This window comes from Semicossyphus pulcher, unplaced genomic scaffold (assembly GCF_022749685.1).
Source record: "Semicossyphus pulcher isolate SPU_LCO1_2020_fin unplaced genomic scaffold, fSemPul1.0.p SCAF_10, whole genome shotgun sequence".
In the NCBI taxonomy this organism is placed as follows: domain Eukaryota; kingdom Metazoa; phylum Chordata; class Actinopteri; order Labriformes; family Labridae; genus Semicossyphus; species Semicossyphus pulcher.
In genome coordinates, this window is record NW_027211604.1 from 31,909,814 (window position 1) to 31,923,110 (window position 13,297).

At 45.3% G+C, this 13,297-nt stretch overlaps 1 protein-coding gene across 9 annotated transcripts in view; it reads right to left on the reverse strand.

Annotated features, from left to right (window-relative positions):
• Window positions 1-2,545: 2,545 nt before the first annotated feature.
• picalma (phosphatidylinositol binding clathrin assembly protein a) overlaps window positions 2,546-13,297 on the reverse strand; it is a 64,345-nt gene continuing 53,593 nt past the window's right edge. For 8 of the 9 annotated variants that reach the window (XM_069667408.1, XM_069667400.1, XM_069667392.1 and 5 more), the window contains 3 exons: window positions 12,487-12,546; window positions 11,953-12,054; window positions 2,546-3,864 (listed from right to left, as the gene is read on the reverse strand). In XM_069667408.1, the coding sequence (XP_069523509.1) occupies window positions 3,850-3,864; window positions 11,953-12,054; window positions 12,487-12,546 (177 nt within the window). In that variant the 3' untranslated portion in view covers window positions 2,546-3,849. Of the gene's footprint in view, window positions 3,865-10,864; window positions 11,011-11,952; window positions 12,055-12,486; window positions 12,547-13,297 lie in introns of those variants that run through there. The other variant, XM_069667417.1, reaches the window with a different exon arrangement.

Here is a 13,297-nt window from a genome sequence, read left to right on the forward strand (position 1 = left end):
ATGACATGTATATAACGCAGTAAGATGACAACCAGGACGAAAGGTATAATGACACAATAAGACGACAACCAGGACCACAGGTATAATGACTTCTCTCCACCTCAATTCTCTGTTTCTTTTAACAATTTTTCAGTTGCTTTCTCTCTTTCTTCTTCTTGTCTCCTGCGCTTCTCCAGCACTTCTTTTAGCTCCTGAAACAGCCCCTTCTGGAGCTCTCCTCTTATCTCCTCTGGGCTCAGTTTCCTGTGACTTTTGACGATCTCCATGTCCTTTTATTGTGGCCAACCTAAGGCATACATGTGCAATAATCATGCTGTCTAATCAGCATCTTGATATGCCACACCTGTGAGGTGGATGGATTATCTCGGCAAAGGAGAAGTGCTCACTAACACAGATTTAGACAAATGTGTGAACAATATTTGAGAGAAATAGGCCTTTTGTACATAGAATAAGTCTTAGATCTTTGAGTTCAGCTCATGAAAAATGGGAGCAAAAACAAAAGTGTTGCATTTATATTTTTGTTCAGTGTAGTTTGCTCAGAGTTTGTAACATATCCCGATTAGCTGACGGCAGACTTGCCCGTGTTTAGATTGGTCACACGATCCAAACAATGCCCCTTCTATGTGAACGCACTCATAGAAACCCCGGGTTGACTTATTGAGTTGATAATAATAGCGTGATCACCTTTGTCAGGGTTACTGAAGCCAGATAACCAGAAGATACCCTGGGTATCTTGAACTCGCTTCCTAGAATAGGCCCAAGCTCATTGTGTCAGTGAACAAGCTCAGCATCAGTTCCCTTGTTCCAAAACATTTTGTTTTCATTTTGTTGTTGCTGTTAATACATGGTGTAAGTAGACAGAAAACTGAAGAGTGAAAATGAGAAAGGAAATGCATTGCTTGCCGCTAGTTAGCTCCAAGGCTAACCCAGTCCAGATAAGATAAGCTTTATTGTTCCCCCACAGGGGAATTGTACTTCTAACAAGCAGCTCACACAAAGAGGTCAATTAAAAATAGAGATAAAAAAATATAAACCTTAAGTAAATATAATATGAGGAAAAAGATATGGGGGCAATAAAAGGATAAAAAAACATGACAAAATAAATAATAACAGTGACAATAATAATAATAAAAATAAAAACTATACATACCTTTCCCTTGTAGATAGACACCCTGGGGTTACTAGCACAGAAAATTGTAGAGGCCATAACAGTTAGTTATAGCCCAATCAAAAATCCAAACCAAAAACACTGCACACACAAGGCAACTGTCGCCACAATCTGATTCATTTTCTGCTACGTTGTCTGTTTTTTTTCCTTATAAATGTTCAATCAATCAAATTTTATTTGTATAGCACCAAATCATAACCAAAGTTATCTCGAGACACTTAACAAAGAGTACGGTCTAGAACTGCTACTTTTGTAATGTCAGTTAAAAAGATGAACATGAATCACCATGAGTAGCACTTAGCAACATTTGGCATGTGACAGTGAAATGTTGACAGCAAAGGTTTGGTAGTGACTTTTTTTTTACTTGCATAATTTGTGTATTTGTTTCCTTTGTTGTATTTTTTAAAACATAGTTTCAGAAGTCACAACCGTTTCTCCCAATCAGAACCTTCTGGGCAGTTGCAACATGTGTGGCCTTCTTGGCCATCGTAAAAGATGCCTCAATTCAACAGTAAAGCTTTCATTAAAAAACAAATTAATTCTGTCATGAACATCAATGTCTCACACAAACACACACTTGCATCTTTCTACTGCTGCATCCAAAATAAGGGGAAGTGGCAGCACCACAAAGAATCTTCTTGTTGCCGTTTGAGAGGCTTCGCCAAGCAGGATGTGTCTTTTAAATCAAGATCCCCCCGTGTGTGGATAGCACATAGATGAGCTACTGCACCTGTGGGGACAACAGCAGAAGTATCCAGAATGATGAAGGGCAGGACTCTGAGTCTGAGGACCCCTCAGCACTAATTACCCAGAGTTGACGTTTCACAAATTTAATTCCACTCCAGTAATTAAATTCGTTTGAAAACAGTTATACTGTCCACTGTGGCTCTGAAGCAACTTATGCACCATTACATCTCTATGGAGTTTTTCACAGATATGACACTCAGGGTTAACTCAGCTGGGGCTGTGAGGTGACAACTTCAGAACGGATATAAGTCATGAAATGGGGTGTAAAGTGAATGTGGGCGGGAGTTTACTAGCCTGGGTATTGCCTCACAAAAATATGCTTTAAGTTGGATAATGGGAATTTTGGGATTCAGGGTTTCTGCAGGTGGACTTATACCAGTCAGACTCTGCTCCTTAGACTTTTTACCTCTAGTCTTTTTTTAAAAACAAAACAAAAATCTTGTCTGTCACAACTTCCCAAGCTTTCTATGTATAGTTACATCATGCAAAGTACAAGTCATAAATATTTTCTTCATTATAGTTCAGATTGCTTTTCAAAGGACAGTTTCCATCAACAAGTCAAGGCAAGGAACAAATATTGCGATCTATAAAGCATATATATAACTATAAATAACCACAGGGCCAAGGAAGTGTGGAAGCTTGCACTTTATTGGAAAAATCAAACCAAACAAAAATATAATCTGCAGGGACGATACAGCAAATATGCTCAGTAAATGAAGTAAGGGCCACTTTTATGTTCAGACCATATTCCTGCAGTCCTGTAAATGGCAGGATTAGTTTTATATACACTAAGCACCGATCAACAGTGCTATATTCTCCTGCACATTCAAACTGCCCCTACTCCTATGCCCCCCACATTGTCCTTAATGCCCTCGTGCTCACCTATGGAAACACGATCCGAGCATGAAAGGGACCCTGCACATTCACGTGGGATTAGGGCAGCCAGGAGCTTTGTAAATCCAAGAATCAACGGCACGCCAAAAGCTTCAAAGCATAAATGCAGATTCCTTTCCAATTTAATGCTGCCTCAATCACAAAATGTAGTGCTTCTGCTGATGTGAAAAATTATCCAACGTGTTATTCGTAGAAACCCACCCCACCAATTTGACTGTTAATTATTATGTTCACACACATCTTCAGTCTGAGCCCTTGAGTCACCATCCTGCAAGTACAGAAAATATTCAGTCCCCCAAAACAAAACATTTCAGCTCTTTAAACTTTATATTAAGTTCTTTTTCAAACAAATCGTCTCACTCAAAATCCAATTCTACAAGCACTCATACCTATGTATAAACCTGAAGACCTTCCAGAAGGAGAAGGTCAGTGACCAGTCATATACCTGTTTTTAAATGATCCTCTCTGTTGGTAATCATAAATAAATACAAACAATACACAAGGAATGTACTGCAAACAATACATACAAAAGAAAAAAGAAAATTGTGTGGTATAAAGAGAAGCTGACATGGTTTTCCTACTCTGGGATACGTTAATCATGATTGATAATAAAAAGAAGTGACTCTCGTAGCCTCACCTGGAGAAAGAGGAACATAAGGCAACTCGACAATTTGACAACAACCCAACTTTTTTTTTTTTAGGTACATAAACAGGGATGTCAGAAAGCTCTCCCTTTGGGTGTTGTGTTCCTCTTAGACCAGGATACAGTGAAGGCTAATCCATGTCCATATCGTTTTGAATGGCAGCTCACACTCTTCTCCTTCCATGACTTAGACATGACTAAATGGGCACAATGTCCACTGTGATGCCTCTCTGAGATGGTCACAGCCGCTCCTAGTCAGTATGGTTTATTCAACACGTCTTGTTTGGGGTATCCTTTTTCAGAGAGGTGAGTTCATTAGAAGCAAACAGTAGGTTTGCCTGGATATTTGACTTTGTTGTAAATCATCTTCAGACTGGAAAGACTCCTCCCCCACAGGTTACATAAACTGCATCTGGTAATAAAAAGAAACAACAGTGTTAACTCTTTTTTTTTGGCAACTGAATAAAGTTGCAGGCCAAGTAATGCAAGACCAGAATCTAGAGTCTAGTATCACTGGTCATTTTGGTTACTGTCCCACATACTCTGTAGAACTTTTTCTGTGAATGTTGAGTAAAAATTTGTCTGCAGCATCATCCGGGACTGCCTTAAACAAAGCATTTCAACCAGATGACCATGGTTTTGCAGGACTTGGCAGTGCAATCAAGCGTGAGGTCACCTGTAGGTGAATCTGTTGGATAAAGGCAAAGGTTATGTAAAATATATTATAGGTTATGGTTTGGCTAGCATTTCCAAATAGTGACGACATGACCCAATACAAGCAGACAAGAATGCACATCAGACACCAACACTGTATATGATGCAGGAGTAAGGCTCCACAACTGTTAGGTTATATACTGTGTTTTAATTGAGTGTCATTTGATGAATCCATTGTCACCAATCATTTCTTTTTTCAGACAGTGAATCAGCCATTTTGGTTTCGTCCTGTTGCTACGTACTGTGATTGACATGGCATACTACCACTTAACTTGCATATGTCCATGGACACGTCAAACACGTCTGTGTGAAAATACAGGTATAATTTAAGCCACAGCCTCAGGCTGAGCTGCAGCACCAGGGTGTGCATGAGCCGCAGGATGTGTTGCAGCCACGGGCAGAGACTGTCATCATACATGTGAACTTTAAAGCTGATAAATCGTATATTGAGAGTTCTCTTTCAAACATTTGTTCGGTATCTCACTATGGGGTACGCCCCTCTGCGTAGTCCTCAGAAGCCCAATAACATTACGCCAGCCACATTGGCTGGCAGTCGTGACGACTGCATCAAGAGGAGGGACATCCTCTCCCTACAAAGGGGCTGATGCAGTCTCACCAGATCATCCAAACACCTCTTCTCGCTTCTATCTCAGGAAGCCTTATCTCCCAACACGACTGCCAACGGGATCACTAGTTTAACGGTCCACAGATTGAGCTAACCACTCGATCGCCGGGCGCTAATTTTTCCGTGTCGTGTACGGAACCCCGATTTCTTCACCATAGAAATCGAGGGTTTCACGGAGTAATAAAGAAGCTACTTTTACTGTCTCCATACAGCTAACTGTAGCTCACCTGTTAGCCTGTCACCAAACAGTAACACCAAGCACCTTAACCAAGCTAGCCACCTTCCTAGCATTAGCTAAGCCTGCCTCCACATTAGTCACAGCAACGAGCTAGCCTCCACACTAGCACCCCGCGTAGCTAATCACTACTTCGGCTACAGTTCTGACATCGACCCGCTCACCATGGCTCAGTCGAAGCTCACTGTACCGCCCGACAGCGCACAAGCCACACAGTTATTCACGCCTGTGCTAGCAGCTAAACCCCCTCCACGGGACTGTGTATGCGGGGCTAAGATATCGGCTATGGACACTCACCCAATATGCGTTGCGTGCCTCGGAGTGCAGCACGCCCGCTCAGCGCTGGATATACCGGGCTCATGTGAGCACTGTAGCTGCTTCACTCTTAAGAGTCTCGCGCCAGGCAAGCCTCGGTATCCAGGACCCGCTGTTAGCAACGGCGGCGCCCGTTATGATGATTCATCTTTCTCATCGGCACAAATACCGCAGCCTACAGCGTTAGCTGCGGGAGGAGTGACGGACGGGGCTTCATCCCCGCTCATCAGAGGCATGGATCTGCATGAAGTATGCAAGAGTGCAGCTGAGAAGCTGGATATCCCATGGCCGAAGGTGCAGGCTGAGACCTCCTCATCTCGCTATGAAGGGAAAAGGTTACCAAAGGCAAAACGGGCAGCCAGACAGCTTCTACCCATTTTCCCTGAATGTTTGGAGGAGACAATGTGTTGTTGGAAAACTCCATTTTCTGCTGTGAACCTGGTCCAGGGGGGGTCAGCCTTTGACTGCGTGGACATGAAGGAAAAAGGCTACAACATGCCCACAGTTGAACCCCTGGTTGCCTGTCACCTGCACCCAACTCAGGAGTTATCTATGTCTTCCTCTGGCCCCACCCTGCCCGCCAAGGCAGATCGTCTACAGTCCTCCATGACTGATAGAGCTTATAAGTCAGTTGCCACATCTGTTAGGGCTCTCAATGCGTCCTCTCTTCTCCTGGCTTATCAGGCTGAACTGCAGGAGCAGATGACTGCTCTACCAGCAACTGAGTTATGGGAGGAAAGTCAGCGGGGAGGGCCATGTCCACCATGATTGCCCAGGAAAGGGCCCGGTGGCTCAACCTCTCTGACCTGTCTGACAAGCAAAAGCGTGACATCCTGGATGAAAGCGTGGATCCAAGTGGGCTGTTTGGCTCGGCTGTTGCGACCATGCAAAAGCAGTGTGAGGAGAAAAAGAAAGAGACACAAGCCCTGCAGCTTTGCCTTCCCAGGAAAACTCAGGCCTCTGTCACTCCTCGCCCAGGCGCCCAGCCCCCCAGCCTCCAGCACAGAGTCAGCCAAGGCCACCAAACAAGGGCCAAAGAAATCCTTCGCCTTGGCGGCTGCTCAGGGGGGTCCTCCTGCCCCCGGCCCCTCCCAGGGAGCAAGGAGGAAGAAGCGGGCCTAGCAACTCACTGATGCCATGTTGCCCTTCTTCAGCTCTGTTCCTGAGCCCGTTCCAGAGTGCAACCTTCATGCAGCGTGCAGGGCCCAAGTTGGCGTCCACAGTTCAACGCCCCATGAAGAGAAAGAGAGACTGTTCACCTGTGGTAGCTGTTCACATGCTCCCTGTATGTCTCACAAGCACTCACATGTGTCCCACATCCATAAAGTTGCCCCCGGTGCAGCCAGGCATGTTGCCAAGGGCACTGGGGAATACAATAAAAAATACACTGTTTAAAAACAATGTAAAAATAAAACACTGTGTGTCCCCTCTATTAGAGGTGACAGGCCATATAAGCACTGCATCAGTGCAGGCCTCCCACAGTGTTCCCCTTGCGGTCTGCCACACCGCTCCTCCACAGGGGGGCGCAATTGCACCCCCAGTGGCAGGAGCTACTGTGACAGCAACTCTTTCTGCAAGGAAAGAGAGCTGGCAGAGGTGTGGAGCATCGGCTTGGGTCCTCGGGACAATAAACAGAGGATACAGGCTCTAGTTCGCCATTGCCCCGCCCCGCTTCACAGGGATTGTCTTCTCCCGTGCGCAAGGGAAAGCAGCACTGATACTCAAGGAAGAGATATCATTGCTGTTGAAAAAAGGAGCAATACGAATTGTGCCTCAAGAGCAGAGCCAATGCGGCTTCTACTCGAGGTATTTCCTCGTACCAAAAAAGGGGGGGACAGGGCTCCGCCCTATCCTCGATCTGCTGGCTCTGAACAGACACCTAAGGTCATACAAGTTCAGAATGCTGACACACGCTGCACTGCTGCGTTTTGTGCGCCCCGGCGACTGGTTCACTTCAGTCGACCTGAAGGACGCATATTTTCACATACCAATATATGCTCCTCACAGGAAATTCCTGAGATTTGCCTTCCAAGACACAATCTACGAGTATATGGTTCTACCTTTCGGGCTTTCCCTAAGCCCTCGGGTATTTGTGAAGTGCACAGAGGCAGCTATTGCTCCTCTCAGACAACAGGGCATACAGCCTTGTACATCGACGACTGGCTTTTGGCTGCAGAGTCCCACCAGGGTGCGCTAGAGCACACAAAGTTACTCCTGCAACACCTGGAGAGCTTAGGGTTCAGAGTGAATCAGGAAAAGAGTGTGCTGACTCCAAGTCAAACAATCTCTTTCATTGGTCTGTCTCTGAATTCGGTTTCACTCAGAGCCCACCTGTCAGCAGAGAGAGTGAGGGCATTTTCAGCATGCCTAGCCCTCTTCCACAGGGGGAAGTTGTTACCCTTCAGGACATGCCTACGTCTTCTGGGACTGATGGCATCAGCCATAGTGGCTATACCATTAGGCCGTTTGTACATGAGGGGATTTCAACGCTGGGTTGCATCCCTCGGGCTGGATCGCTCATTTCACAGAAATCGCTTTGTCAGGGTTTCAGTGGAATGTATGGCAGCACTTCACCAGTGGAAACTCCCCCTATTTTTGACACAGGGGAGTCCAATGGGACCTGTCCTATCCAGGAAAGTGGTCACGACAGACGCATCCCTGCAGGGGTGGGGGGCCACCCAAGAGGGCAGAATTGTGAACGGGGTGTGGGCTCCCCACCTTCGTTTGACCCACATAAATTCCCTGGAACTCCTAGCAGTTTCCTTGGCACTGAAGCACTTTCTCCCCTTTATAAAGGGTCATCACGTGCTTGTAAGGTCAGACAATACGACTGTGGTCGCCTATATCAACAGACAAGGCGGACTGCGATCCCTTCAGTTGCACACATTGGCTCACAGACTGATTTTGTGGAGCAATGTGCATCTCCTGTCGTTGAAAGCCACCCATGTGCCGGGAGTACAGAATTGTGGGGCAGACCTACTCTCCAGAGGCAACCCTCATTACGGAGAGTGGAAGCTCAATCCAGAGGTAACAGAGCAGATTTGGGCGCTTTACGGTCGCCCGGAAGTCGACCTGTATGCCTCGAGAGAGAGAACAATCAGTGCCCCAGGTTCTTTTCCCTGAGAGACCAGGAGGCACCGATGGGGATAGATGCACTAGCCCACGAGTGGCCGCAGGTTCTGCTTTACGCATTCCCCCCTCTGGCTCTGATCCCACCCACGCTGGCCAGAGTGCAAGAGAGAGGCTTAACACTCATCCTGATAGCCCCACATTGGCCGGGGAAGCATTGGCTGGCAGACATCAGCCGACTTCTTTACGACCGGCAATGGCCCCTCCCTTTACGCAGAGACCTACTATCACAGGCGCGAGGGGAGATAGAGTGGCTGGCGCTCTGGGCTTGGCCCGTGAGAGGCTGAATCTGGATGCAGTTGGACTTCCACAGGATGTCATTAAGACCATCAGAATGCTAGAGCCTCTTCCACCAGGTCACTATATGATTGCAAATGGCGTGTGTTTGAGGACTGGTGTTCAAGGTCACAGGAGGTGCCTTTTCAGGCCTCAGTTCCTATTATTCTCAGCTTTCTGCAAGATTTGCTGGATAAGGGAAAAGCCTTCTCCACCGTTAAGGTTTACTTGGCTGCTATTGCAGCATGCCATGTAGGTTTTGGTGGTAAGGCTGTGGGACAACATCCCCTTGTCAGCCGTTTTATGAAGGGTGCTCGTCGTCTGCGTCCGGTGTCCAAACAGCTGGCCCCATCATGGGATTTGCCAACTGTTTTGGATGCGCTGTCTCACCCCCCCTTTGAGCCTTAAGATCAGGTCGATCTTAAGGTTTTATCACTAAAGACAGCCGTGTTATTGGCACTGGCGTCTGCTAAGCGGGTCAGTGATATCCATGCATTTTCAGTGCATCCTGACTGCCTTCAGTTTGCCACAGGATAGGCACGTGTGGTGCTAAGGCCAAATCCAGCTTTTGTACCAAAGAATCCTACTTTGGTGTGTCTTCCACTTGACCTAGCTGCCTTTTCACCTCCCCCTTTTTCCACCTCGGAACAGGAGCGGTTACACAAATTGTGCCCAGTGCGTGCCTTACGCATTTATGTGGACAAAACAAAAGGTTTTAGTAAAACTGATCAGCTGTTTGTGTCATGGGCAAAACCTCATACTGGTAAGCCTATTACAAAACAACGGCTTTCTCATTGGATAGTCGGGGCCATTTCTATGGCCTACAGCAGCAAGGGGCTTCAAGCCCCAGCTGGTTTACGCGCTCACTCCACAAGGGGGATGGCAACATCCTGGGCCCTGTTTAGAGGCGTGTCTATCCAAGATATATGCTTTGCGGCCAGTTGGGCTTCACATCATACCTTTGCAAGGTTCTATGCACTGGATGTCACTGCGCTCTCTCTAGCGCATACTGTGCTGAGTATGGGCTCCTATGAGGGCCGTGAGTCGTCAGCCTAATTATTGGCAGTCGGTCTTCAAGATAAGCTTGTCTGGCAATACAGGAGTCAGTATATCCCCATAGTGAGATACCGAACGAATGTTTGAAAGAGAACTTTAGGTTACAAAGGTAACCCCGGTTCTCTGATAACATGAGTGAGGTATCTCACCAGACCACCCTCCTTGCCTGAAGCGAGGAAGAGGTGTGCTTATTTTGAATGATCTGGTGAGACTGCATCAGCCCCTTTGTAGGGAGAGGATGTCCCTCCTCTTGATGCAGTCGTCAGCCAATGTGGCTGGCGTAATGTTATTGGGCTTCTGAGGACTACGCAGAGGGGCGTACCCCATAGTGAGATACCTCACTCATGTTATCAGAGAACCGGGGTTACCTTTGTAACCTAAAGTTATTACTGGCTCTTACCAGTAAGTGGCGCTTTGACTATGTGCAAGTAAAGAAATACAGATATGTTCGGGCGGGGACCCTGGTCACACATGGGAAATTTGGAGAAGATTCAACAAAGCAGATGAGAGTTACAACAACTTCCTGTTTTAGTGCGAATCATCAAACTTTGCCGTCCTGCTATGGCAACCCCCTTTGAGAAAAACTCTGAATTTGAGTAACTTTTAATCGCCAACGTCTTGTAAATACAGACCAGGTTTGAGGAGGATCAGATGAAAGGCCTAGGAGGAGTTTGTTAAAGTATGACCCCTGTAAAAACACGCCATAAATAAAAATCAAAATGGCTGACTTGCTTTGGGTTATGGGTATGGGTGAGAGGCTTTTTTGTAGGTGTCTACATGCTTAATATGCAAACCAGATTTCATACATGTAGGATGCTGGTGCTACGGGAGCTAAATTAAAAAAAAAAAAAAATTTGTGGCGAGGCACCATCGCGAATGTTGTATTCACCACGAAGCCACGGACAAGCCTTCAGACAAAAACTCTAAATCAACATCTTAAGGCTTTCCTGACCAAAATTTAAGGTTGATATGTTTTACTGACGAAGGGCACTAAATCAGGCAACATCTGGTTCTGCTAAAACACGGTCAATATAAAACATGCACCTTGTTATCACACTCAGGAGCTGGAGTTGAAATTAGGCACACACAGAAGACAAGCTGTACCTAAAGATACTCTATAAGAAATCCTGCAGAAAGAGCTGCTCAAAGGGGTCCTTCCCTGGTGCTGTGAGGGGGCTGAGACTTGAGAGAGTAGAAGTTGTGGGGGTCTGAGTCACAGAGGGGAACAAAAGAGACGATGAAGCAGAAGCGGAGAGAAACAGAGACCCAATGATGAGAGGACCTCCAGAAAAAAAGGTATAGCACAGCTGATGAGAAAAGGAAACTAATGTGACTATTATTCAGCAATGCACACTGATAATACAGTGGTAAAGTCAACACAGCATCACAGATCTCATAAAAGATTGTTACTGAAAGGTGGAGGAGGATAATGCATTACTAAAACTGAAATCTTGATCTCATCCAAGAAAAAAACGATTGAAGTAAACTTTTCATTCATAGCACAAATTTAAACCACATTTAATGAAAATCAGCAAAAACAGTGAATTAATGTTCGTTTCCACCCACTCAGATTAACTGTTGGTAGAACTTATACTTAGGGCGATGATGGTAAAATGATTGGGAGGAAGTGGAAGGAGACAATGAGATGACGATGCCATTAAAAGAGCTCCAGGCAAAGCAATGGACAACCATGTGAAAAACATGGAAATATGACATCTGTTAGTTTCATGTATTTATGTTAGGAATGTTACAGTCTCCTCTTCTCTGCACACAGATCTGACATATTCATCTCTTCAGTGTAGCCAAGGTTTAAAGAACAAAACAGTCACTTTCTTTATTGATGGCACAATTAACTCATGTAGTCTGAATTACCTGAAGCAATTCTAAATCTTTTGTACCTAAAAGCAACTCAATGTATTGCAAGGTCAAATTTATGTTTCTGTCAGAGGAGTCTGGTGTCTTTGAAGAGAGTGATGTTTCTGGTTACAAAAGGATCTGTAACAATCTGAGCCTCTCAGTAACAAAAACAAGCACTTTTAAAGGATGTACTGGATGGGGTGCATTTGTCCTGAAAGTTTACATTGCAGGCAGAATGTTGCTGGCTGAAGCAAAATATGGAGTGGGATATTGCAGATGAAGACATCCATTACCTGTGCACCTGGATTTGGCCCAAATGGGTTGGCTGGCCTCATCACAGGCTGGGTGTACATCATAGTGGGCTGTGTCATCATCATAGAGCCCATGTGAGGAGGCTGGTTGGAGAGAAAAGAAAACACAGCAGGGTGAATTCATGCCAATTCCATCTGCTCTAAAGAAAACTTGTTCAGTGATGGTGACACGACTGAGTGTCATCACTCATCACCCAAATTTGACCCGGCTGCTGTTATAGGTATCCCTCTTCAGCCTGTTGTGCTTGCTGGGTCAAGATCAGTTTATTCCCTTTAGGACAGAACATGAAATGAATTATACCCACCTTCCATGATACAATATTTTTGATGAATGCCATCCATTTGGTTCAGCTTTAAGGATTAGAAAGGATACTGCAAACCATGTTGCACACCAGTATTTATATAGGTAAATATCCCCCCATCTCGTCTTCTCGCAGAGTCTGTGTGTGTGTGTGTGTGTGTGTGTGTGAGTGTGACAGGAGGTGAAATCCTGAACACATGACCCAGCTGGCTTACCATTGCATATCCCGTCATGCCCGTTGGTGTGGTTGCAGGGAAGGCCATGACAGATGGTGCCTGAAGTGACACAAACAACAAGATGATCTACAAAATCAGGACACAGCCATACACAATCCACCCGCTAAGGACTCAAAAGTGTTTCGACCTTAGCATACATAAGAGAGGGGAGTTACTTGACACATCTCGTCTTGTCCGGACTTACTTAGCTTGCTGATGCCTTTCACGGATTCACTCAAAAGTCAATACACTGTACTCTGTACAGTTTTTCTTGTAAATCAGGAATGCACATTGAATGGGAGAAAAATGTAAGAGATTCAGCCAATATGGGGATTCATGAAAAAAGTGTTTTTGATTGGAGTTGACACAGCTGATGATCAATATAATTCTTACTAGTGTTCACCTCAAAGCCTGAAAGTGGACAGAGGATGAACAACACTATTTATGTAAGGAGGCTGGGCAGCCCCAAAAAGGCCAATGATTCATGGCATCAGTGTCAGCTGAACCTCTGCACCTCTGCATCATTTCACACAGAGCGATGCAGAAGCAACAGCATGGCAGGCTGTAAACTTCAGAAACTAAGTCTAAAAATCATCCTTCAGTGTTTACTGTTCCAAAAGGTTATACTTGAAGCTGAATTGATCGGCCAAACAAAATTGGACTGACAAAATTCTGAGTCGAGCACAGCCCTAAACGAGTACTTTCTACTTATATGTCTCAGATGTTAGCAAAGAGTACATTACAACTAGACTTAAAGGGCTTACTTCTGATCTTATTAAAGGAGATTTAAATTCTATAAAAGAGGTTAATG